The sequence below is a fragment of the Mustelus asterias genome, chromosome 4, assembly GCF_964213995.1.
Source record: "Mustelus asterias chromosome 4, sMusAst1.hap1.1, whole genome shotgun sequence".
Lineage (NCBI taxonomy): Eukaryota > Metazoa > Chordata > Chondrichthyes > Carcharhiniformes > Triakidae > Mustelus > Mustelus asterias.
This window is the reverse complement of record NC_135804.1, coordinates 139,368,729-139,394,838: the sequence shown is the minus strand read 5'-3', so window position 1 is coordinate 139,394,838 and position 26,110 is coordinate 139,368,729. Positions and strand designations below refer to the sequence as shown.

Sequence of the window (26,110 nt, the reverse complement as noted above, 5' to 3'; positions counted from 1 at the left end):
TAGATGAGGAATTGGTTAAGTGTAGCAAAATAGCAGGGCAATTATTTGATACAACTTATTATTGAAAAGTTATTTTTTGTATTAAGAATGAAGATTCACTAGATTTAAACAAAAATGTTGTAGAAAAGCTGTCAGGATTTGATTCTATAGATTAAGGTGATGATAACAATCTGCATCGTCCAGTCTATCCTGCATAGTCTAGCTGCAATGGGCATATCACTGTACAAACTTAGACTCAAGGAAAGAGCAGTTATCATGTTGCTACAAAGCTTGAATCCTAAGCAAAGACTTTGTAACGGAATAAGATTGGTGGGTAGGAAGCTGTTTTCTTTGATAGATGCTGGTATTATAATAAGGAAATACGGCTTAATTCTAGAATGATATTGAGCTCATCAGAGGTAAACCTGCCTTTTCGACTCGTGAAAATAGTCACAGGGCCAAGATCTTGACAAAATTGGTATTGATGTTCCTAGGCCTATTTTTACACATGGACATCTTTACATAGCCTTTTCCAGGGCGAAAACTTTTGATTCTGTAAAGTGGTAAAACTCTAGCTAGAAGTCCAATTTTTTTTAAAGAAGTGCTGTTCCAATAAAGATACTAATTTGACCTCAAATGTTTTGCAGTTCTCTGCTAGTTTGTAACAATAAGTAGAAGCTGGCTTAATGTACAAGTTTATTCAGTGCTTTCAATTTGGTTACAATTCAATTATTGAGTCACCAAGGTACAAAGTTACATTGACTGTGTTGTTTAACACTATTTACTAAGTCACATCATTATGTCTTGCGTAAGACGGCTGTGTTCTAACTAAAATTTTAAAGATGGCGTCATCCAGGAGAGAGGGCAAATCTGAAACTGGTTTGTTAACATCTTGTCTATACTGCATTTATTGCATTAGCCTGCAGAAAAAAATCATTAAAGCCTGGGAAATATTAATGCAGTGTTCCTTTTTCTGTTCCCACATTCAGTAAATAGTTAAATATCCATTTAATCAAAAATCTTTCTGCAGTCACAATACTCCACCTTTCACCTTGCTGTATTTTCTGAAAGTTGCACCGTTGTACGTTAGAACACACCGTGCATATGTCTTTATAGTCAAACATTGCTCCTGACCAGTTCCACTGCAACAATTGTAAACAGCAATAATAAATGGATAAAGTGTGAATTACAGATTCATTCATGAGCTGACACTGCATAAACCTACATAAACATTCAACCCCGGCTGTCTTGATAGATTTAGCTTTGCATTGCTTCCAATGTAATTCAGAGTCAGTTAACTACAACAATGACAAATAATCATATCAGATTTGACACAGTAGTGGAACTATTGAAACTGCAGTCTAAAGATGTCAACATGGAAACACCTTGGCACATAGCACGCACATTTCATTGTAAGGTGTTACTTTCTTTTGATATTTAAAAGCCATATAAAGAATAAAGTGCCAAAAGAGAAAATGCTGGAAAATCTCAGCAGGTCTGGCAGCATCTGTAAGGAGAGAAAAGAGCTGACGTTTCGAGTCCAGATAACCCTTTGTCAAAGCTTGTCAAAACAGATGCTGCCAGACCTGCTGAAATTTTCCAGTGTTTTCTCTTTTGGTTTCAGATTCCAGCATCCGCAGTAATTTGCTTTTATTTATTAAAGAATAAAGTGTGTGGAGAAGTTTCAATTTAAACTTGAGCCAGGTGCCAGCTGCATCATGGATTTTTCTTTCCATTGTATTTGACTTTTCTCGGCTCTGTGTCCAATTTGAACCTTTTGGTCAAAGCCTCCATGTGTGTTTGCCATTACATACTGTTGCACTGGTGAGGCTTTTGAAAAGATCCCAATATTTAGCACTAGTGTTGTCTAAGAAGTTTGGTTATGCGTATATTCGGGGATTTCTTGTGTTCAAGACTTGTATTCTGTACACGATATCAACTTGCATTTGTATTGTTTCTTTAACATAATAAAATGCCTCAAGATATTTCACAAGTGTTAACCAAACCAAATTTTCACCAGGACGCAAGATGACCAAAACTTGGTCGAAAGCTAAATTTTAAGGAGTGTCTTCGAGGAGGAGAGAGGGAGGTGGTGAGGTTTAGGGAGCAAATTCTAAAGGGTTATGGGCTAGACAGCTGAAGGCACAGCTGCCCATGTTGGAGTCATGAAAATCAGTGATGTGCAAGAGGCTAAAATTGATTGAGGAAGGCGAGGCATGTTGAAGGACTTGGTTAAGTCACATGCCATTGTGGCGATGGATCTAGTTTAGAGTCTCGACCTTGGCTACAACCTAAAGGTTGTACAACCCAAATTGGGCCTATTTTCCTGCTGTCAAAGTACCCTCCCAATCTCATTAGATCATGTTCAAGATGGGCAGAACACTTGGCAAACAATTGGTCTGAGGGCATGTGGGGAAACACGAGTGTCTATTTGAAAACTGCAGTGCACATCTAATTCAAAGGATATTGTTTGAAAAATTCCAAAATTTTTCTGGGGACAGGGTAAAGAAAATACTTGAAAGTGTTGACTTGTACATGTGAAATGGCTGCAGTATCTTTCCTGGAAGAACTGTCTCAACCACCAGCTAGCTAAGTGCCTGACTCGCTTATCAGCAAACCAAAAATAAGAACATGTCTTTAATGTGCATAATTCATATATAACCAATACATACAAATTATGCAAAATTTTGCTCAAATACCTATTACACTAATTATAGTCTGTCTAGTAATAATGTTCCTATGTAGAACTATATATACGCATTCAGAAATGCACTCGATTAGTCACATTCAGTGATGACGAGGGAGCTGAACAGGAAAACATGATTGATTACTGTCAGATAACCATCCCCCTTCTCCAAGCTTGGGGCTAGCCAATCTGGGCACTCAGACCCCATTTGGAGTATTGTGAGCAGTTTTGGGCCCCATATCTAAGGAAGGATGTGCTGGCCTTGGAAAGGGTCTAGAGGAGGTTCACAAGAATGATCTCTGGAATGAAGAGCTTGTCGTATGTGGAACGGTTGAGGACTCTGGGTCTGTACTTATTGCAGTTTAGAAGGAGGAGGGGTGAATCTCATTGAAACTTACAGGATACTGCGAGGCCTGGATAGAGTGGACGTGGAGAGAATGTTTCCACTAGTAGGAAAAACTAGAACCAGAGGGCACAACCTCAGACTAAATGGACGATCCTTTAAAACAGAGATGAGGAGGAATTTCTTCAGCCAGAGAATCTGTGGAAGTCTTTGTCGCAGAAGGCTGTGGAAGCCAGGTCACTGAGTGTCTTTAAGACAGAGGTAGGTTCTTTATTAATAAGGGGATAGGGGTTATGGGGAAAAGGCAGGAGAATGGGGATGAGAAAAATATCAGCCATGATCGAATAGCAGAGCAGACTTGATGGGCCGAGTGGCCTAATTCTACTCCTATGTCTTATGGTCTTGCTGGGAATTGACAGCAGGAGAACCAAGTTGTAAAAATATTTAAATTAACCATTTTGGCCATAATCAGAAAGCAGCTCCAAATTGCACTGATTTTGAATTTTAAAAAGGTGGGCGGCATGGTGGTTAGCACTGCTGCCTCACAGCGCCAGGGACCCGGGTTCATCCAGCCTTGGGTCACTGTCTGGATTTTGCACGTTCTCCCTGTGTCTGTGTGGGTTTCCTCCGGGTGCTCCGGTTTCCTCCCACAATCCAAAAATGTGCAGATTAAGTGGATTGGCCATGCTAAATTGCTCCTTAGTGTCAGGGGATTAGCAGGTTAAATACATGGGGTGAAGGCGATAGGGCCTGGGTGGGATTGTTGTTGGTGCAGGCTTGATGGGCTGAATGGCCTCCTTCTGCACTGTAGGGATTCTACGATTTCTATGAAAAATCATTGACATCTGCAGGATTTTCCTGATCACTTTGGCAGGAACCCTGTAATAAATGGCCGTTTAAAGTTTCTCAGTGGTTGTGGCTAACATTTTGCTGAATTTCAGCAAGAGGATCCCCCCCCCCCACTTCTCCCAAGTAAATTCAGTGTTTGTGACAGTGGGGATACTGCAATTGGTTCTGAGGAAGAGGGTTCGCATGCCAGACAATTAAAAATGATAATTGTATTTCTTTCTCAGAGTGGACGGGACAGCACCTTAATTCATCTCCTTGCTTGCTCCAAAAAACCAATTCAAATTGAATCCAATTCATGGTCCCCAGACAAGCTGCCACAAACAGACATCAGACCTGATTCTACCCTTAATCTTAGCCAAACGGGATTACTCAGTGGTGCCTGCCTAGGCAAACACTGGGGCTCAGCTGCTTAACTAGTCTCCCTCTATATAGTAAGGCGTAATTATTACTGTGGTGAGGCATTAGAAATTATACACACAATTAAATGGCAGTAAGTAGATTGGAAAGGAAAAACCTATCTGTAAAGATTTTGCATCTGTTTACATTGGCAATGGGGCGGGGGAGGGGGGAGGTGGTGGGAGACACTGAGGATATGAAAGGTGCTATATAAATGCAAAGTTTTTTCCCCACTGCATCGTTCACTTGCCATTAACTTCATAGCAAGTTCATCTACATTCTAGCAGTGGGCGACTGGTGACTTATTACTGACCTCTCGAGATTTTATCCACCAATTTAACATTTAGCAATCGACAATCAGCCCCCAGTTTGGGTGCAGTCCGTTATTTATAAGACCATAAGACATTGGAGCCGAAGTAAGGCCATTCGGCCCATCGAGTCCACTCCACCATTCAATCATGGTTGATTTCAACTCCATTTACCCGCTCTCTCCCCATAGCCCTTAATTCCTCGAGAAATCAAGAATATAAGACCATAAGACCATAAGACATAAGACCCAGTGGGTCAGGCTGGGGTCTAAATGGGAATGTGTGGGAGATGAAAGGCCATTTTTAAGAGTTACATAAATGTGATTTAACTCGAGGCATTATTATTTTCATCGAAGTGCTGTACCCTTTAAAAATAAAGCACCTGGTACTTTGTTTAAAATTGGCATCATGCGATCAAGTTCAAAAGTGATATTCCGCGCAGTATTTGTTCTAGGCACTGTTTAAACATGGCAAACAGATGGTAAATAATTGTTGAAGTGTTACTCTATTTGCAGCTATGTTGGATCTTGAGGAGTTTGATATTTAGGTCCACACTATCTCTGCAGTGATCTGCAAGTATTTGCTGTCTGCTAATGAGAGCGCTGAAAATGAGATAGGGAAGCAGTGTTTCCAGATGATTCACTCATCATGCCTGTAAATTGTTGCTTGTTACTAATCAGGGAGCTAGCAACAGGCAGTGCAATCGGCAAGTACTCACATTCCACTGGAATATCTGAAACAGATGTTACTCTTGTGACCCGCTGGAAGATTTATCTGCTTCGATTTGCGGCGACTTGCACTTTTATGCAGAACATGCCAGTTCATATTGTCTACTCTCACAGAAAGGCCCCTTTTTTTAAACGCCAAAGGGTGAAAGTTTATCTGAGGTTCCGCCTTGAAAACAAAAGTCACTTTTTAGAACTAGAACCACAATTTTTAAGGTGCAAGGCATCAAGTTTGCTGGGGCACCTCCCCTGTATTGCCGAGGGATGGCCTCAGCTGTGGAGTTCCAGTCTGGCCCATCCCTCTGAGGCAACTGCTTTGAGTTGGTATCAGGCAGTTGCTCAGAAATGGCTTGAGGTTTAAATGTAGCTGGAACCCACTCGTACATCAGTGACTGGCTGTTTCTCTTGATAAAGTTAACCCACAGCATTGTTTAAAAGGAAAGACAGATGTGCTTAAGCATCACAACAGTGTTGCAACAAGAGCAAGCTTTTTAAAAATTCATTGTGGGACATGAGTGTGGCTGGCTGAGCCAGAATATATTGCCCATCCCTAATTGCCCCTTGAACTGAGTGGCTCGCTGGGCCACTTCAGAGGGAATTTAAGAGTCAAGCACATTGTTGTGGGTCTGGAATCACGTGTAGGCCAGACCAGGTAAGGATGGCAGATTATCTTCCCTAGTGCTGTACCTGATGCACCAGAACTGATTTTTAATACAGGTTACGTTGTCTCTAACAAAACGCAACGGGCACAGACTAACAACCACAAGGTTTTTATACATGATAAAGACTTAGTGCCGGTACTGTGTTTAGTGGTTTATAGCCTTCGCTTGTGAAGGAGGATCGATATTCCAAAGCCCAAGCAGCAAGCACTGATCAAGGCGAGATGCTCGGCCAGTCCCAGAGTGCTCTGGAGTTAAATACTGATTGCAATCTTAAAAAAATATGTACACTAATCAACTGCATTCATGCACTAACCTCTTCTAAAGGTGCATCCCCCCTCCCCCCCTCCCCAATTGTGTCAAATCTTAAATAATGCAAGCAGATATTATGTGCAAATGAACAGGCGGATGTAAGGCTGCTGTTGCTTGATGCTGACACAATTTACTCTGTCAGTCCCCTCCTACCGGCCCCCCCCCCCACCTCCCTGCATTTTATTAAATCAAGTTTAGAGTCCAGTGACCAGATTGGCTGATCTGAATATCTGAAATGATGCCATGATTTGAATCTTAAAGCAGCAATAGTGTATTTCAGTCTTCCACAGCCACTATACTGAGGAATTTCAAAACCCCGGATATGCTTTCTCCAGAACCTTTAGCACCCACTGCACGGAGAGAAGGGCGGATTTTCTCACTTGCAGATTTTAACTGTATGATGCATTTTGTAAAAAACAAAATTCCAGTTTGTGTTTCCAAAGAGTGCAAAATGGATTGTGGGGCTAAGGGCACCTTCCATCTTCAATATAAACAGAACTAACCTATGGCTGATCAGCAGGACAGTACCCAATGTATCCCCCCCACCCCCCACCCCCACCGGCCACCTTACCATTCAACTTAATTTTTTTCTTTAAGCACCATAACACAATCTCCTAAACTACATGCTTAGTCCAAGCAGTGACTTCTGCTGAACTGCTCATATCCAAGCCAAACACTTCCACTTTGTCCTTTAATGTCGGACCTATTAAAAACCAACATTGAACCAGTATACTGTACCTACTCTAACCACTTACACCATATCTAGTTGAATACACATTTAAAGAGCCAATTGAAGGAATCACTTTCCGCTGTATGTTCGAAATGCAATTTAAAGAAGCCACTTGAAGCAGAAGTTGGTGTCAAGGCAAAGGCTGTGGTTGGCAGTGTTCCATCTACAGCTGACTGGTGTTGTCTAAAGGCGGTTTCTCTGACTGAGTCTGTAGGAGGTTCCGTTCAGCTGCACCAAGATTCAGCCAAACCGCGGTGATAGATGTCAGGAAGGAAACACAGACAAGGATGATTTTAAACAGGCCAAGCAGGCAGTGCACATTACCAAGGCCAGAGAGAGTCCAGATATATACAGAAAGACAGCAGGCTGCCCTCCACAGAGCCCAGGGTCCATTCGCACAGCGTCTGTGACAGACACAGTCTGGATCAACAACACAACTTTTGCCACTTGTTCATTCCTTGGGGCCCGTGTAGGGATAGCTGCTGACATTCTGATTACCTTGGATCACAGTGCAATTGTGCCAGTCACAGCAATCTCACCGAGATTGGAAAGGCTCATTTAAGGGCAGAGAATGTTATCTAGAACTTTGACTTGTGCCATCTAGGTTCCTCTGCTAATGACTCAGCCTAGGTGCAGGTTTGCTAATCCAAATCACATTAGCTTGATCGAAATGAATAAACCTTTTCTGGATCTTCCACCCCATCCCCGATGAAATCACGCGGAAAGCAAACATACCCCAGTTTTGCTCCATAAACAGATTTTCCTAGTGGCACAAGCACAGAAAAATGCTGGAAAATCTCAAGCAGGTCTGACAGCATCTGTGGAGAGAGAATACAGCCAACGGGCAGGATTTTATGACCTCGCTTGGGCGAGATCGGAAAATCCTGCCCAAGGCCAACGGAGATTTCTGTTCTGGGAACCTCGTCTGCCCAGGTGGTAGGGTTTCGGCCAATGTTTCGAGTCTGGATGACCCTTCAATGTTGGCTCTATTCTCTCTCCACAGATGCTGTCAGATCTGCTGAGATTTTCCAGCATTTTATGTTTTTGTTCCAGGTTCCAGCACCCGGAGTATTTCTTTTGCCTTTATTTCCTTGTGGCAGTTGTGTGAGAATTCCTTGCTTCCCCCATCAGATTTTGACATTGATTTTCCTTCCCAGTAGAGTGTATTTCTTTGGTTTGCCCAACTGCTGCCACTGCACACAAGTCCTCACTTATAAAGTATCTATCCAATTACTCAGCCCCTAACTTTACCAAGGAGAGTCTCGCCAGGCCACACATCATATTGGCATGCCAACATTCATCGAGGGCTCAGCTAGGACTGCTAGATACGGGTCTCAACAACTCTTAGTTCTACTGTCTTGAGCAAATCCTGTACACTTAATACCAGAACCTTACTCCGACTATATCCTATGGAGATGTATCTTAACATTATTATTAGCCCACCCCAGTTTCTTTAAGCCAACTGGATCAGAGAAGTTCTGATCATTTCTTTTGGCTTAACAAATGACCATGATAATAGGGAAGGAGTAATTAGCTCCAAGGGGAAAGGGCAAGGAGTAGATATGTGGAGAACAAGAAAAGCTTGCCCTGTTTATAATGAAACTGCATCACGACCAGTACCAGCCGAGTAAGACTCTCACGCTCTGACAGAGTTGGCTGAACGAGGGAAATCAATAGGAAGAAAAATGCACCAAATCAACACTTACAGAATAAAGGCGGGGAGGTTAGTCGAGGCAACCTCGAGGCACCCGTTACAAACGCACCTACAACACAGTCAAACCAACCAAAAAAACCTGACTGCAAAGGAAAAAGAAGCAAGCAGAAAATATTGATGATCATGAGATTGAAAATAAAAAGGAACAGGGTCATGCAAAGAAGATTCCAGAAGGTGACCGGAGGATGAGGGAAACGTCCAACAAACATGGAGAGACTCTTCATAGGCTGAATGAGCAGTGTTCAGACGTACCCTGTAAGTAGGCAGTAATTTCATTATAATGGTAGTATTATCCATCTAGTTACACATTAAATGAAGTGGGATATTGGAAATTTAATAGCATGAATGCAGTTTCATTGGAGTGAAGCTTACTGTTCAGATGTTCCAATATCAGGGAATGACTGGAGGTGATGATTATGAAAGACAACATCTGTTTTTCTCGGGTGCAGTAGTTTCCATTGGTTTGATTTTAAATTAAACCGACAAATGATACATTTTAAATCTGTTGCTCCTTTAAAGTTCTTATCAAATTCATTTGAAATGCCAGGATCAATGTATCATTGGGCAAATTTTCCGCCAAAACCTCTTGAAGTGGAAAGGAGGCACTGTTTGTGAGTTTATGAATGACCATTCTTCACCCTCCTTTCATTGATCAATATGTTTCCATGCCCACGCAAGCTTAGATATGACTCTCAGTTAAAATAGCAAACGTTTTTGTGTGACAGTCTTCAATCTTTATTATTTCGTGGGATGTGGGTGTCGCTGGCTAGGCCAGCATTTATTGCCCATCCCTAATTGGCCCTTGAGAAGGTGAGCCACCTTCTGTGCCTGCTGCAGTCCACATAATGCAGCTACATCCACAGTGCTGTTTGGGGATCAGCGATTCCAGGATTTTGACCCAGTGACAGTGAAGGAACGGCAATATATTTCTAAGTCAGGATAGCGAGGGACTTGGAGGGGAACTCGCAAGTGGTAGTGTTCCCATGCATCCACTGCTCTTGTCCACGGGTTGCGGGTTTGGGAGGTGCTGTTGAAGGAGCCTTGGTGAGTTCCTGCAGTGCATCTTGTAGATGGTACACACGGCTGCCACTGAATGTTGGAGTGAATGAATGTTTAAGGTGACGGATGAGGTGCCAATCAAACAGACTGCTTTGTCTTGGATGGTGTCAAGTTTCTTGAATGTTGTTGGAGCTGCACCGATGTGGAGATGCCGGCGTTGGACTGGGGTAAGCACAGTAAGAAGTCTCACAACACCAGGTTAAAGTCCAACAGGTTTATTTGGTAGCAAATACCATAAGCTTTCGGAGCACAGCTCCTTCGTCAGGTGGAGTGGATATCTGTTCTCCAACAGTGCACAGACACACTGTTGGAGAACAGATGGCTCCGAAAGCTTATGGTATTTGCTACCAAATAAACCTGTTGGACTTTAACCTGGTGTTGTGAGACTTCTTACTGAGCTGCACCCATCCAGGGGAGTGGGGAGTATTATATTACAGCCCTGACTTGTGCCTTGTAGATGATGGACAGGCTTTGGGAAATCAGGAGGTGAGTTACTCCCACAGAATTCCCAGACTGCGCCCTTGTAGCCACAGTATTTATATGGCTAGTCCAGTTCAGGTTCTGGTCAATGGTAAACCCCGGGGTGTTGATAGTGGGGGAGGTAATGTGGGTAATGCCATTGAATGTCAAAGGGAGATGGTCAGACTCTCTCTTGCTGGAGGTGGTCATTGCCTGGTACTTGCATGATGCAAATGCTAATAATGTTGGTGTCAACCATTTCAATAGAAATGAATGGAGACAATTAACTGTCCATTTATCAAATCAGCAGCAGAAATTTCTCATTGGTGTTTTCCCAGCACTGAACCCACTAAGGGTGGCACAATGGTGGCACAGTGGTTAGCGCTGCTGCCTCATGGCACCAGGGACCTGAGTTTGATTCCCGGCTTGGGTCACTGTCTGTGTGGCGTTTGCACGTTCTCCCCGTATCTGCGTGGGTTTCCTCCGGGTGCTCCGGTTTCCTCCCACAGTCCGAAAGACGTGCTGGTTAGGTGCACTGGCCATGCTAAATTCTCCCTCAGTGTACCCGAACAGGCGCCAGAGTGTGGCGGCTCGGGGATCTTCACAGTAACTTCGTTGCGGTGTTAATGTAAGCCTACTTGTGACAGTAATACAAAAATAAATATTGCCTGGGATGCTGTCCTGGTGTGTTGTGTCACGGTGTGGAGAGATGGCCATTCACTAGGACTGGTGAGATTCCAAACGTGGCTGTGGTAGGGAAGCGGTTATGGGGACAGAAAGTAGGTCAGGTTCTTCCCCGCCCCTCAACGAGGGAAGAAACATTCAAATAAATCGATTGTTCAGGAGTGTTCTTCAGCAGTCAAAGGTCTGTGAGCAAATCTGTGTGGGGCAGCAGATGGGGCATGAAGCAGAGAACCAAGGGAAAAGGGAAATGAAACTGCAACCAAAAATAACTGAGATACCCACCATCCGTGAGTAAACATGCAGAAAGGATATTTGTTCAAAAAGGGGCTTTTCAAAAAAAAAAAGAATGAATAAAATCAGTTGATGAGATAAAGACAATGAGATACATTGACAGAAATGGAAGGAGGTAGACACCTACCGTGAGGTTCAGCCATCGCTCCTGCTTCAGCGTTTTCTCCCTTCACGTACTGTTGGTTCAGGCTGCCTGCAGAGTTATGGGTGAACCAGAAAGAAAATGTGACAGGTTCTGAATTGAGGAATATCAAAGCACTCTGCACAGCTGCAGACACAATGAAGCCAGCAGCAAGTGAATTCTGATACTGCTGTCCCAGTGAGCAAACCTATCAAAGCCTGATCCATTCCTCTCTCTCTGTGTCGATTAAGTCGTACCGATAGCAGTGGGGCCTGAAAGCTTTCCAGTTACAGAGCCAGTGTGTATGTCTGTAACGGAACCCGTGTTGCTGTAACTGCTGTAAACCATGTGGATTGAAGTTATTAGCAGCCCTGTTATATTGTACAGACGGAAGCAAACCTGTTTGAGGTGGAGTGGATCTCATTCACGTTACATCGAGTGTTCAAATGGCGACACACAAAGACGACTGCGTATTGTGTCGGTGTTTAAATCGTAACTGCAACTTTTTAAAGTTTATTTATTAGCGGCACAAGTAACAATGGAGTTACTGTGAAAATCCCCGAGTTGCCACACTCCCGCGCCTGTTCGGGTACACTGAGAGAGAATTTAGCATGGCCGATGCACCTAACCAGCATGTCTTTCAGACTGTGGGAGGAAACCAGAGCATCCGGAGGAAACCCACGCAGACACAGGGAGAACGTGCAGACTCCGCACAGAAAGTGACCCAAGCCGGGAATCGAACCCGGGTCCCTGGCACTGTGAGGCAACAGTGCTAACCACTGTGCCACTGTCTTCCCCTTGGAGCTGGAGATAGCTTGTGCAAGTCATCCAAACAAAAACTGCAGGTTGAGCACTTAACCTCAGTGGCCAAGTGATTGAAGTAGCCTGGGGAGTTTTTTTAAAATTCATTCACGAGACATGGGTGTCGTTGGCTGGCCAGCATTTATTGATGTGGAGATGCCGGCGTTGGACTGGGGTAAACACAGTAAGAAGTTTAACAACACCAGGTTAAAGTAACCTGGTTTTGTTAAACCTGGTGTTTAACCTGGTGCTGTTAAACTTCTTACAGCATTTATTGCCCATCCCTAGTTGCCCGAGTCAGCCACATTGCTCTGGCTCTAGTGTCACATGTAGGCCAGACCAGGTAAGGAGGGCAGATTTCCTTCCCTAAAGGACATTAGTGAACCAGCTGGGTTTTCCAAACAATCGACAATAGTTTCATGGTCATCAGTAAATTTTCAATTCCAGATATTTTTTTATTGAATTCAAATTCCACCATCTGCCGTGGCGGGATTTGAACCGGGTCTCCAGAACATTAGCTGAGTTTCTGGATTAATAGTCTAGTGTTGATACCACGAGGCCATCGCCTCCCAGCTCCTGAGACTGTAATCAGCTCAGCTGGTGGCCGTACACCCTCCTTCATTGAGCTCAACATGCTTCAGGATGGGAGCATTTGGACACATTCTTGAAGGTTTCACGACAGCTCTGTCCCACCTCCAACCAAACCCATTCCCCAAATAGCCTTTCCCCGCCATGTCTAATATTTCTTTAACTCATAAAAAATGTAAACAAAACAACTGTTCCTCACACTCCTGTGATCATTCTTCAGCATTTGCTCATTGTATACAGGAGATTAATATGGAAGGTCTGTGCAGAGGATTCTGATCCTATCTGTGCTGCTATTGAGAATCTTGCTGCTGTATGTGCCGCATCAGTGAAGCGAGATTTAAATGTTAGCACATTGAAGGATATCGTCATTGGCATCCTTCCAGTTACGTTAGATGATGGATGTACCTTGGTGTTATGGCTCTTGTTATCCTTAACATAAGTACACCAAAATGGGCTAGGCCTGCCTGGCTGGGAGTAATAACAGCTTCCCCCTGTATGTAGGATATAGTAGGATAAAGTAAAGAACTAGCAAGCCAGAGAATTTAGTTCAAATCCCACATGGACAATTTCCACAGAATTCCTTGAATGCAGTAGGAGGCCATTCGGCCCATCGAGACAGCACCAACATTCTGAAAGAGCATCCCTCCCCTCCGCTCTATTTCCATAACCCTGCTCATTTAGCATGGCCAATCCACCTAACCTGCACATCTTTAGACACAAAGGGGTAATTTAACATGGCCAATCAACCTAACCTGCACATCTTTAGACACAAAGGGGTAATTTAACATGGCCAATCCACCTAACCTGCACATCTTTGGACACTAAGGGGCAATTTAGCATGGCCAATTCACCTAACTATATATCTTTGGACACTAAGGGGCAATTTAGCATGGCCAATTCACCTAACTACACATCTTTGGACACTAAGGGGCAACTTAGCATGGCCAATCCACCTAACCTGCACATCTTTGAATTTAAAAAATCTAGACTAGCATTGTGGATAAATAGAGTATGAAAGTAAGCTAGCGGGGAATATAAAAACTGACTGTAAAAGTTTCAATAGGAATGTAAAGAGAAAAAGATTGACAAAAATGGATGTCGGCCCCTTACAGTCAGAAACAGGAGAGTTCATAACGGGGAATAAAGAAATGGCTGAGGAATAAAATTTGTACTTTGCTTCAGTCTTCACAAAGGAAGACATGAATAATGTGTCAGAAGTGCTGAGAGAAACAGGTTTTAGTGAGGAGCTGAAGGAAATCAGTATTGGTAGAGAAATGGATTTGGGGAAATTGATGGGATTGAAGATGGATAAATCTCCAGGTCCTGATAATCTTCATCCCAGAGTACTTAAGGAAGTGGCCCTGGAAATAGTAGATCCATTGGTGGTTATTTTTCAAAATTCTTTGAATTCTGGAATAGTTCCGACAGATTGGAGAGTAGCTACTGGAAGTTCACTCTTCAAAAAGGGAAGTAGGGTACTATAGACCAGTGAGCCTAATGTCAGTACCGGGACGTTGTTCGAGTCTATTATCAAGGATTTCATGACTCTGCATTTGGAAGGCAGTGGTATAATCAGTTAAAGTCAGCATGAATTTACAAAAGGAAAACCATGCTTGACAAATCTATTGGAATTTTTTGAGGATGTAATTAGTCGAATTGACTGAGGAGAACCAGTGGATATGATTTATTTAGATTTTCAGAAGGCTTTCGACAAAGTCTCACATAACAGACTATTATGTAAAGTTAAAGCACAGGTAATGTCTTGAGATGGATAGAAAGCTGGTTAGCAGATAGGAAGCAAAGAGTTGGCATAAATAGGTCTTTTTCTGATTGACAGTCAGTGACTAGTGGGATTCCACAGGGATCTGTGCTAGGACCCCAACTGTTCACATTATATATTAATGATTTGGAAGCGGGAAATGAATGTATTATCTCCAAATTAGCAGATGATACAAAGTTGGGTGGAAGTGTGAGCTGTGAGGAGGATGCAGAGATGCTTCAGTGTGATTTGGACAGGCTGAGTGTGTGGGCATGTGCATGGCAGATGCAGTATAATGTGGATAAATGTGAGGTTATCCACTTTGATAGCAATAATAGGAAGACAGATTATTACTCAAATGGGTGTAAGTTGAGAGAGGTGGATACTCAACGAGACATTGGAATCCTCGTGCATCAGTCGTTGAAAGTAAGCACACAGGTACAGCAGGCTGTAAAGAAGGCAAATGGTATGTTGGTCTTCATAGCGAGAGGGTTTGAGTATCGGGATAGGGATGTTTTGCTGCAATTGTATAGGGCGTTGGTGAGGCCACACCTGGAGTATTGTGTGCAATTTTAGTGTCCTTATCTGAGGAAGGAAGTCATTGCTTTAGAGGGAGTACAGCGAACATTTACCAGGCTGATTCCTGGGATGGCAGGTCTGTCATATGAGGAGCGATTAAGTCAGTTAGGATTATATTCATTGGAGTTTAGAAGAGTGAGAGGGGATCTCACAGAAACTCAAAATTCTAACAGGGTTAAACAAGGTAGATTCAGAAGGAATGGTGGAGAGTCCAAAACTAGAGGTCATAGTTTGAGGATAAGGGGTAAACCTTTTAGAAATGAGGTGAGAAGAAATTTCTTCACCCAGAGGGTGGTGAATGTGTGGAATTCACTCCCACAGGAAATAGTTGAGGTCAAAACGTTGTGTGATTTTTAAAGAAGAAATTAGAAATAGCTCTTGGGGCTAAAGGGATCAAGGGATAAGGGGGGGAAGAGGGGAAATCAGGATATTGAATTCCATGATCAGTCATGATCCAAAGGCATGGTAGCACAGTGGTGAGCACTGCTGCTTCACAGCTCCAGGGTCCTGGGTTCGATTCCCGGCTCAGGTCACTGTGTGGAGTTTGCACATTCTCCCTGTGTCTGTGTGGGTTTCCTCCGGGTGCTCCGGTTTCCTCCCACAGTCCAAAGATGTACGGGTTAGGTTGATTGGCCAGGTTAAAAATTGCCCCATAGAATCCTAAGATGCGTAGGTTAGAGGGATTAGCGGGTAAATATGTGGGGGTAGGGCCTGGGTGGGATTGTGGTCGGTGCAGACTCGATGGGCCGAATGGCCTCCTTCTGCACTGTAGGGTTTCTATGATTCTATGAAATGAATGGAGCAGGTTCGATGGGCCGAATGGCCTACTCTTGCTTCTAGATTTTATGGGGGAAAAAAACGGCTAAACTTTAAAAAAAAATAAAGCACTTCAAGAATGCGCGCCATACATACCAACATGAAACTGTAGCTCCGACCTCTAGGTGGTTAACTCAATGCCCATGGGGTATCGTCAGGTTTGCCCACATCCCCAGAGCTACATATATACAATGTACTGAGTACAGTCAGAGTAAATCATTGGGAAAGTTTGTGATAATGTCATCAACATTAAAAAAACAAGGAGTTCTGCAACATCATTAACTTGGCAGCACCTTATTTCACATGTGTCGCACATTAGCACTGGACCACTTTACACCGTTTAGTGATTTCAACTGAGGAAACAAAATCTCTGAAAGGTTAGACAGCGGAGCGTCTCTGCATTCCCCTTCCCTTCCCCAAGAAAAAACACACTGTAAAATAATTTACAGCACGATCATCTTCAGTGACATCCAAAGTAAAGAGAGAAACTATTACGAAGAAGGACAAGCCAGAATCAAGACAAAATAATGGCCAGGGACAGTAGGGGGTGCATTTAAATAAAATAATGAAAGGAATGCGCATGTAATGTAAATAGAAAATGCAGAATGTGCCTAAAAGACGTTCCACATTGAAACAAGAACCGGAAGGTTCATGTTTTGGGTGGGATGCCTCGCTAATGTGGGCTCCTAATTACTTTGTCTGGCAGATTTAACAGCAGAAAGCTTTGAGCTGTAGCTAACCTGGTGTTGTACATTCACTCTCTGATAGCAACCGATGAGAAAGAGCACTGCGAATATTCCCCTCTCACCCCCATCTCTTCCCCCTGCAGCAGGGTCTGGGGGTGGAGAGAGAGCACTGAACTCAGGAATTCTGGCCACATCATCTTTTTAAGTGGCTGATATATCAATGGCGTGGTTTCCACCAATCTTTGGGATGCTCGTTGCCATGCCAGTTGTAGCCAGTAGGTAGCAGTGTGAGACAAACTGCGGTCATAAATATACGTTAGTCACATCACTTCAATCAGGGACTGCAGGAGAAGGTTCTCCAGGCAGGGTGGTGGGTCTGTGAAACTGGCTCTCACAAGGAGTGGCTGTGGTGGATAGCATAGTAATAAAAAGCTGGAAACGTGCACAAGGGGAGAAGGGAATGGGGTTCGGTGAAGTGATAGGAAGCTCATACAGTGCATAAAGACTGGGTATAGACCAGCTAAGCCACCTGGCCTGTTTCGATGCTGTGAATTCCATGCAGGATGCACCATACCTTGTATTTTAAAGCATAGCTGCTTCTTCTGGTAGGCAATGTAACTGGACACAACACCCAACAAAGCTGCCGCCACAGCACTCGCGATTCCAGCTATTGTTGTTTCAGGCACAGCCACTAGTGGAGAAAGGGAAATATTGAATAAGGAACACCGGTAATCTCTCGACACACCTTGATGTTAAGCTACCTGGTGCTACTTGATCTTATTTCAGTACATTTTCTATACTAACCACAGTCGCTGTGCGCTGTTGTGAGGCTTCACGACTATGCTGGCATCAAGCAGTGCCACTGGGTCAAAACCCTGATGGGAGTACCTCCACTACATGAGGTCATTGGGGCTAAACCGTTAGCTCAAGAGAAGGGCGGGTAGGAGGTTAAAGGGCATAAGGGAGGGTCTGTGATAGGGTGCAAGGCAAGAGAGATTCGAGAATAAGTCCTGAGTAATCAGTCATTTTAATTTGTCATTCACTCCCACTCTGACCTCTGCCTTCCCATACTGTTCCAATAAACTTCAACATAAGTTTGAGTCGGAGCACTTCCCTTTTTGATTGGGCACTTTGGGGTTCAGCAATTTCAGATCATAACCTCTGCCCCCCCCCCCCCCTTTCTTTCAGCAGCTGCAGATATTGCTTTTCCCATTTACACCTCCTCTAGGCCCACCGTTTGTTTCTCTACCTGTCCCATCACCATCCCCTTATACCCCATGCCATCATCCCTTTTGTCATTCAATCTCTCCTGCCTGGCACCCTATCACAGACCTCCATTACACCCTTTAATCTCCTACCCACTATTCCTTGCCTCTGTAGTTGCTAAAACCTGTTCAATCACTAACTTCCTCCAGGTTAAAGTCCAACAGGTTTATTTGGAATCACGAGCTTTCGGAGCGCTGCTCCTTCATCAGGTGATATAGGATCTGCGCTCTGAAAGCTCGTGATACCAAATAAACCTGTTGGACTTTAACCTGGTGTTGTGAGACTTCTTACTGTGCCCACCCCAGTCCAACGCCAGCATCTCCACATCATAACTTTCTCCAGTTCTGATGAAAGGTCAGTGACCTGAAATGCGCTTCACTCTCCATGGATTGCTGCCAGTTCTGCTGAGTGCATCCAACATACTCTGTTTTTATTTTAAAGAAGCAATCTGTCCCATCCTTACTACCACCACTGCCACAGTGCTGAAAGACTGCTAACCGACATCCAGTGATGGAAGAGCAAGGATCATCCTGCATGGTTGTACAGAGCACCCAATCCCACTCACTTTACTGCAAGAATGTGGTCTCTTGAGCTAATGTTTTCGTCCCAAACCTGAGCTACCACCAACACTGACAATTCTCCTTTCAGCAGTATCACCTGCCATTACCTCGCTCCCACAAACACTAAAATGCTGACCTGCACCGTGGCTCCTTCCTTGACGGGGCGGCACGGTGGCACAGTGGTCAGCACTGCTGCTTCACAGCTCCAGGGACTTGGGTTCGATTCCCGGCTTGGGTCACTGTGTGTGTGGAGTTTGCACATTCTCCTCGTGTCTGCGTGGGTTTCCTCCGGGTGCTCCGGTTTCCTCCCACAGTCCAAAGATGTGCGGGTTAGGTTGATTGGCCATGCTAAAATTGCCCCTTGGTGTCCTGAGATGCGTACGTTAGAGGGATTAGTGGGTAAAATATGTAGGGATATGGGGGTAGGGCCTGGGTGGGATTGTGGTCGGTGCAAACTCGATGGGCCAAATGGCCTCTTCCTGCACTGTAGGGTTTCTATGATTCTATGACTCCATTATTCTGATCTCATTCTGAGTCAACTACCCAATTCTAAAAACTGTAACACACGTACCGCCAATGTCTATGCACAACAGTGTGTCAAATCCTACTCTTCCATTGACCTAGTCAATTTCTACAGCCCACACGCCCCAGTGCATTGAATTGAAAATTCCTGTTACAGCCTCATCACTCCCTACTTGCAATTCCTAACTCAATATTCTAGTGCATGCCCTCCTCACCTTATATGCCCCTCCACTCTCTTTAGTCACAGGACTACAAGCCGCCTCGGTCCCAAACCCTTTCACTCTACTACTTCCTGTCTTCAACGGCCCTTCAAATACCACCTGACCGGCTACTCTTTCACTCATTCTCCTCGTGGTTCCCTATCAGTATCCTCTTGGATACAGTCACGAAGGAGGCCATTTGGTCCATCAAGCCTGCACCGACCACAATCCCACCCAGACCCTAGGCCCATAACCTATTTACCCTAGCTAGTCCCCCTGACACTAAGGGGCAATTTAGCATGGCCAATCAATCTAACCCGCACATCTTTGGACTATGGGAGGAAACCAGGGCACCTGGAGGAAACCCACGCAGACACAGGGAGAATGTGCAAACTCCACACAGACAGTGACCCAAGACCAGAATTGAACCTGGGTCCCTGGCCCTGTGAGGTAGCAGTGCTAACCACTGTGCCACCGTGCCGCCCTTTTAGGATGTTTCATTAAAGAAACTATAAAAATCCTTTGATAACTATTATTTCGGGAGAATTATAACTTTTTAAAGTTTATTCTTTTATTAGTGTCACAAGTAAGGCTTACATTAACATTGCAATGAAGTTACTGTGAAAATCCCAGAGTCGCCACACTCCGGTGCCTGTTCAATACCCATCAAACCCCTGAACCCACCTTCAACCCTTAGGCCCCAATCCTCACCGCTGTTGGCACTGCAGTCAAGACAGACCAGGATTTCAACACAACTATCAAAATGTCTTACATTAGCTCTATTTCAACACTGAAAGTTTAAAAATTGAGCTGAATAGAATTTTGTTAAGTCAGTACTCGGAGGGTAAAGGGGCATGATGGGTAGATGGAATTGCGATACAAATTAGCCACAATCTTGAAAGACCTCTTCCTGTCCTTATTTTCCTACTCGAACACAGCAAGCACCCTGTTACATTGTCAGACGTTAAGATGTGATCATCTCGAACTTCCGCCTCAGTCGTGCGATTAAATTCCTTTTGCTAATAGGTCTATCTGGCCTGAAGTGTCACCACTATGCGCTCCTCCGTGTGCTCCGTGGGACAGAGCACACAGCTGCCCGCAGCCACGTTACCTCCTGATGTAATTGGATATAATAAATTAGGAACACTTACCCTGATCCTGGTCATCAGAAGGTACGTTGTCACCTAGAAAACAAGGCAAGAGGTTATTTAGTGCCTCATCACACAGACCATCAAAAGAGGACAGAGAGCGCTGCAGGAGACTGGGAAACAGAAGTTCAAAGGTAATTGTCCATTATAGATCATTCTGCAGGGTCATACAGACAGTGACTGGCCCGGTTTAAGAATGCTCTATTGCAGAGGAGATGGAAGAGAAGAAAAGGAAGATCTGCATTTATATAGTACCCATCACAACCTCCGAACGTGTCAAATTGCTTCAGCCACTGAAATACTTTTGAAGTGTAGTCATAGTTGTAGCAGAAACACAGAAAGATTGACACCACAGAAGGACGCCCTTCAGCCCATCATGTTCATGCCAGCTTGGAAGGAGCTATCAGATCTAATAGGGGAGATGGTGGCAGAGTGGCAATGTCACTGGACTGGTAATCCAGAAGCCCAGGCTACTGTTCTGGGGACATCGGTTCAAATCCCATCATGGCAGCCGGTTTGAAAATTTAATTAATAGGATCTGGAATTGAAAACTAGTCTCAGTAATGGTGGCTGTGAAACTATTGTCCATTGCCATAAAAATCTACCTGGTTCACTAATGTCCTTTAGGGAAGGAAATCTGCCGTCCTTACCTGGTCTGGCCTACATGTGACTCCAGAACCACAGCAACGTGGTTGACTCTGAAGTTGACTAGCAAGCCACTCAGTTCAAGGACAATTAGGGACAGAGGACAAGGGCTGGTCTTGCCAACAATGCCCACATCCCATTAAAGAACAAATTCAGAAAAAACACACTTTTAAGCTTCTGGTCCGTAAGCATGTAAGTATCTACACAAGTGTTTTTTTAAATGAGATGGGGATTTTTGCCTCTACTACTCTTTATACATACTGTTCTAGAACCTTACCACCCTGTTGAAAAATAAATGACTACTCCTTTAGTTCCTCTAATCTCTCCACAAATTAGTTTAAATCTATGTCCCCGATTATTGACCTCTCGGTTAGCAGAAATAGGTCCTTCCTGGTGTAACGATTTTAATCAGGGAATTGGGGTTGGCCTGCTTGAATATGAACTCCCTGATTAAGAGCGCCGACAGCCATACTAGTCTGAAAACGCCTGATCTCGGAAGCTAAGCAAACCCAGGCCTGGTTAGTACTTGGATGGGAGATTGCCTGGGAATACCAGGTGCAATGGGCTTTAAAGAAAAGAGCTCCCTGATTAAGAGCCCACAAAAAGATGTCCCTGATTAAGGTCCAAATTGATGGCCCAATCAGGGAGCCCCATGCTCTGTATTTAAACAGAAGTGTCAGTTCCTCTGGCACTCTGGATGCAGACTCCATACTGAGAGCACTCTGTATAGTGTTGTTGGATCTTGTAAATAAAGGAATTTTGTGAAGGGATTTCCGCCTCTGTGGCCTTTTTACACTATCCACTCTGTCGAGGCCCCCTTTTAATTTTATACAAATCAGTTAAATCTCCCCTCAGCCTCATCTGTTCCAAAGAAAAGAACCACCCAACCTTTCCTCACAGGCAATGTTCTGAACCGCATGAAGTAAATACTAGATCAGGATGATCAAAAGCCTCATCAAAGAGGTTGGGTTCAAGGAATGGTTTAATGGAGGAGAGCGAGATAGTGAGATGTGGCGAGGGTGTTCCAGAGCTTGGCACCCAGGAAGCTGAAGAAGCCACCACGGTGGAGGAATTAAAATTAGAGGCGCACGGGAAACTGGAATTAGAGGAATATCTTAGAGGGTGGCGAGGATGGAAGAGCTTACAGAGCACACGGAGGGATTTAAAAGAAAGAGATTCTTAAAATCAAGACATTGTTTGTAGGTCAGCGACCTGGGTGGAGGTGATAGGGTGGGGAGAGGGATAGGACTCAGTGCAGCAGAGCTTCGGATGACAACTTTATGGAGAGTTGAGTGAAGGACAATAGAAGCAACAAACGTAGCATCTTATCCAACCCTCAGAAAGAGAAAGGAAGCTGAAAAAGGAAGACGTGGGAGACAGCCGTAAGGGTGAATTGGATTAGTCAAGTAAGACCATAAGACGTAGGGGCAGGAGTAGGCCATTCGGCCCCTTGAGTCTGCTTTGGTATGATAATCTTCAACTCCATTTTCCCGCCTTATCCCTTGATTTCCTTACTGTTTTAAAATCTGTCCATCTCAGCCTTGAACATAACGACCCAGCCTCTTGCGCCCTCAAAGAATTCCACAGATTCACTACCCTCAGAGAAGAAATTCCTCCTCATCTCTGTCTTAAATAGGTGACCCCTTACTCTGAGATGACGTCCTCTGGTCCTAGACCCTCCCACAAGGGGAAACAACCTATTTTAAAGGAAGAAAGCGAGATAGTGAGGCAGTAATAATGAAGATTGTCTTTATGGCTTTCAATTACAGATTTTATAGCATTTCAAAATTAGAGATAGTCTTGAGGTGACAAAGGCATACGGCATGCTTGCCTTCATCGGCCGGGGCATTGAGTTTAAAAATTGGCAAGTCATGTTGCAGCTTTATAGAACCTTAGTTAGGCCGCACTTGGAATACAGTGTTCAATTCTGGTCGCCACACAACCAGCAAGATGTGGAGGCTTTGGAGAGGGTACAGAAAAGATTTACCAGGATGTTGCTTGGTATGGAGGGCATTAGCTATGAGGAGAGGTTGGAGAAACGTTTTTTGATCTCACTGGAATGACAGAGGTTAAGGGGCGACCTGATAGAAGTCTACAAGATTATGAGAGGCATGGACAGAATGGATAGTTAAAAGTTTTTTCCTAGGGTGGAAGAGTCAATTACTAGGGGGCATAGGTTTAAGGTGTGAGGGGCAAGGTTTAAAGGAGATGTACGAGGCAGGTTTTTTACACAGAGGGTGGTGGGTGCCTGGAACTCGCTGCCGGGGGAGGTAGTGGAAGCAGATACGATAGTGAGTTTTAAGGGGCGTCTTGGCAAATACATGAATAGGATGGGAATAGAGGGATATGGTCCCTGGAAGGGTAAAGGGTTTTAGTTCAGTCAGGCAGCTTGGTCGGTGCAAGTTTGGAGGGCTGAAGGGCTTGTTCCTGTGCTGTAATGTTCTTTGTTGTTTGACTGTTTCAGCAGCAGGTAAGCTGACAGAGGGTGAAGTGGGCCCATGTTACAGCAATGGGAAGTCTTAGCGATGGCATAAATATGAGATCGGAAGCTCAACCCCGAGTCAAATTTGACACCAAGATTGTGAACAGACTGACTTAATCTCAGGCCACTGCCAGGGAGAGAACAAAGAACAAAGAGAACAAAGAAAATTACAGCACAGGAACAGGCCCTTTGGCCCTCCATGCCTGCACCGGCCATGCTGCTCGACTTAACTGAAACCCTTTACCCTTCTGGGGACCATATCCCTCTATTCCCATCCTATTCATGTATTTGTCAAGACATCCCTTAAAAGTCACTACCGTATCCGCTTCCACTACCTCCCCTGGCAATGAGTTCCAGGCACCCACCACACTCTGTGTAAAAAATCTGCCTCGTACATCTCCTTTAAACCTTGCCCCTCACACCTTAAACCTATGCCCCCTAGTAATTAACTCTTCCACCCTGGGAAAAAGCTCCTGACTATCCACTCTGTCCATGCCTCTCATAATCTATCTATCAGGTTGCCCCCTCAACCTCCGTCGTTCCAGTGAGAACAAACCAAGGTTCTCCAACCTCTCCTCATAGCTAATGCCCTCCATACCAGGCAACATCCTGATAAATCTTTTCTGTACCCTCTCCAAAGCCTCCACATCCTTCTGGTAGTGTGGCGACCAGAATTGAACACTATATTCCAAGTGGGGCCTCACTAAGATTCTATAAAGCTGCAACCTGACTTGCCAATTTTTAAACTCAATGACCCGGCCAATGAAGGCAAGCATGCCGTATGCCTTCTTGACTACCTTCTCCACCTGCATTGCCACTTTCAGTGACCTGTGTATCTGTACACCCAGATCCCTTTGCCTATCAACACTCTTAAGGGTTCTGCCATTTACTGTATCTTTCCTATCTGTATTAGACCTTCCAAAATGCATTACCTCACATTTGTCCGGATTAAACTCCATCTGCCAACTGTCCGCCCAAGTCTCCAACCGATCTATATTCTGCTGTATCCTCTGATGGTCCTCATCGCTATCCACAAATCCACCAACCTTTGTGAGGTCCGCAAACTTACTCATCAAACCAGTTACTTTTTCCTCCAAATCATTTCTCTATATTACAAATAGCAAAGTTCCCAGCACTGATCCCTGAGGAACGCCACTTGTCACAGCCCTCCATTCAGAAACGCACCCTTCCACTGCTACCCTCTGTCTTCTTTGACCGAGCCAGTTCTGTATCCACCTTGCCAGCTCACCTCTGATACCATGTGACTTCACCTTCTGCACCAGTCTGCCATGAGGGACCTTGTCAAAGGCCTTACTGAAGTCCATGTAGACAACATCCACTGCCCTACCCTCATCAATCATCTTCGTCACTTCCTCAAAAAACTTGATCAAGTTCATGAGACACGACCTCCTTTTCACAAAACCATGTTGCCTCTCACTAATACGTCCACTTATTTCCAAGTGAGAATAAATCCTGTCTCGAAGAATCCTCTCCAATAATTTCCCTACCACTGATGTAAGGCTCACAGGCCTGTAATTACCTGGATTATTCTTGCTACCTTTCTTAAACACAGGAACAACATTGGCTATTCTCCAATCCTCTGAATCCTCCCCTACAGCCAGTGAGGATACAAAGATTTTTCTCAAGGCCCCAGCAATTTCCTCCCTTGCCTCTCTCAGTATTCTGGGGTATATCCCATCAGGCCCTGGGGACTTGTCTACCTTAATGCTTCTCAAGAACCCCAATACCTCCTCCTTTTTGATTTCATGAGGGATGGAGTTCGTAGCTAGTGAACGGAGTTTGGAATGGGGACTGAAAACAATGGTTTCTGTCTTCCCAAAATTTATTTGGAAGAAACTTCTGCTCATCCTGTACTGGGTGTCAGAAAAGCATGTGGATTGGCCATGGGAAATTGCCCTTTAGTGTCCTAAGATTGTAGGTTAGATGGATTAGCCATGGGAAATGTGTGGGATTACGGAGATAGGATGGGGGAGAGAGCCTGGGAAAGATACTCTGTCAGAGAGTCGGTGCAGACTCGATGGACCGAATGGCCTCTTCTGACTGTATGGATTCTATAATTTATAAAGCAGGAATTGCATATTTGCATAATGAGTGATGAGTGCTTGAGGTAGAAACCCTGTCAATATTGGAAAGAAAAAGAATTGAAGGGAACTGGGAACAAAGTTAAACACCATCCTGAACTGAACAGACAAAATGGCCTGTTTCTGTATTGCAATGTTTATTCCTACCCACACTGTAATATCCCATCAATCATTCCACGAGTCGTGCAACATGTTCATCCATTCATTGTGTGAAAACTGACAAACATGTGAACTTAATTGTGTGATGTTTACCTGAATTTTTCTTATCTGGTTTATAGCCATCATCCAACAGATCTTCAAGGTCTCTGTCTGAAATGTTAGAGGCACCTACACATCGCAAGAAGACGGTGTCATTGTTCAATACATAAGAATGCAACCCAGAATCAGGTATCTAAATGCAATTAATACCCTAGGGTTTAAACACTTCAATCGCCCAACAACAATTCAGGAATTTGTGCTTACCTGCTAAAGGCAAGTGGAATTTGCCTAGTTAAAATGCTCAGGTGGGATGATACTTGGAGATTAGGTCACCTCATCATGAAAATTGGACCCAGTGTATGTTCTAAACATGTCCACAGTGTTCATTCCAAATCATTTTATGGACCTTCCAACCCAGGAGAAGATGTTGACATACGAGAGAA

The 26,110-nt window shown here is 44.2% G+C and overlaps 1 protein-coding gene and 1 pseudogene across 3 annotated transcripts in view; one reads left to right on the top strand and one right to left on the bottom strand.

Moving 5' to 3' along the window:
- Positions 1–662: 662 nt before the first annotated feature.
- LOC144493012 (CD99 antigen-like protein 2) overlaps positions 663–26,110 on the bottom strand; it is a 154,963-nt gene continuing 129,515 nt past the window's right edge. For 2 of the 3 annotated variants that reach the window (XM_078211803.1, XM_078211802.1), the window contains 5 exons: positions 25,722–25,796; positions 20,244–20,276; positions 17,119–17,235; positions 11,322–11,387; positions 663–8,954 (listed from right to left, as the gene is read on the bottom strand). In XM_078211803.1, coding sequence (XP_078067929.1) covers positions 8,944–8,954; positions 11,322–11,387; positions 17,119–17,235; positions 20,244–20,276; positions 25,722–25,796 — 302 coding nt within the window. In that variant the 3' untranslated portion in view covers positions 663–8,943. The remainder of the gene's footprint in view (positions 8,955–11,321; positions 11,388–17,118; positions 17,236–20,243; positions 20,277–25,721; positions 25,797–26,110) is intronic. The other variant, XM_078211801.1, reaches the window with a different exon arrangement.
- LOC144493273 (5S ribosomal RNA) lies at positions 21,344–21,452 on the top strand (annotated as a pseudogene).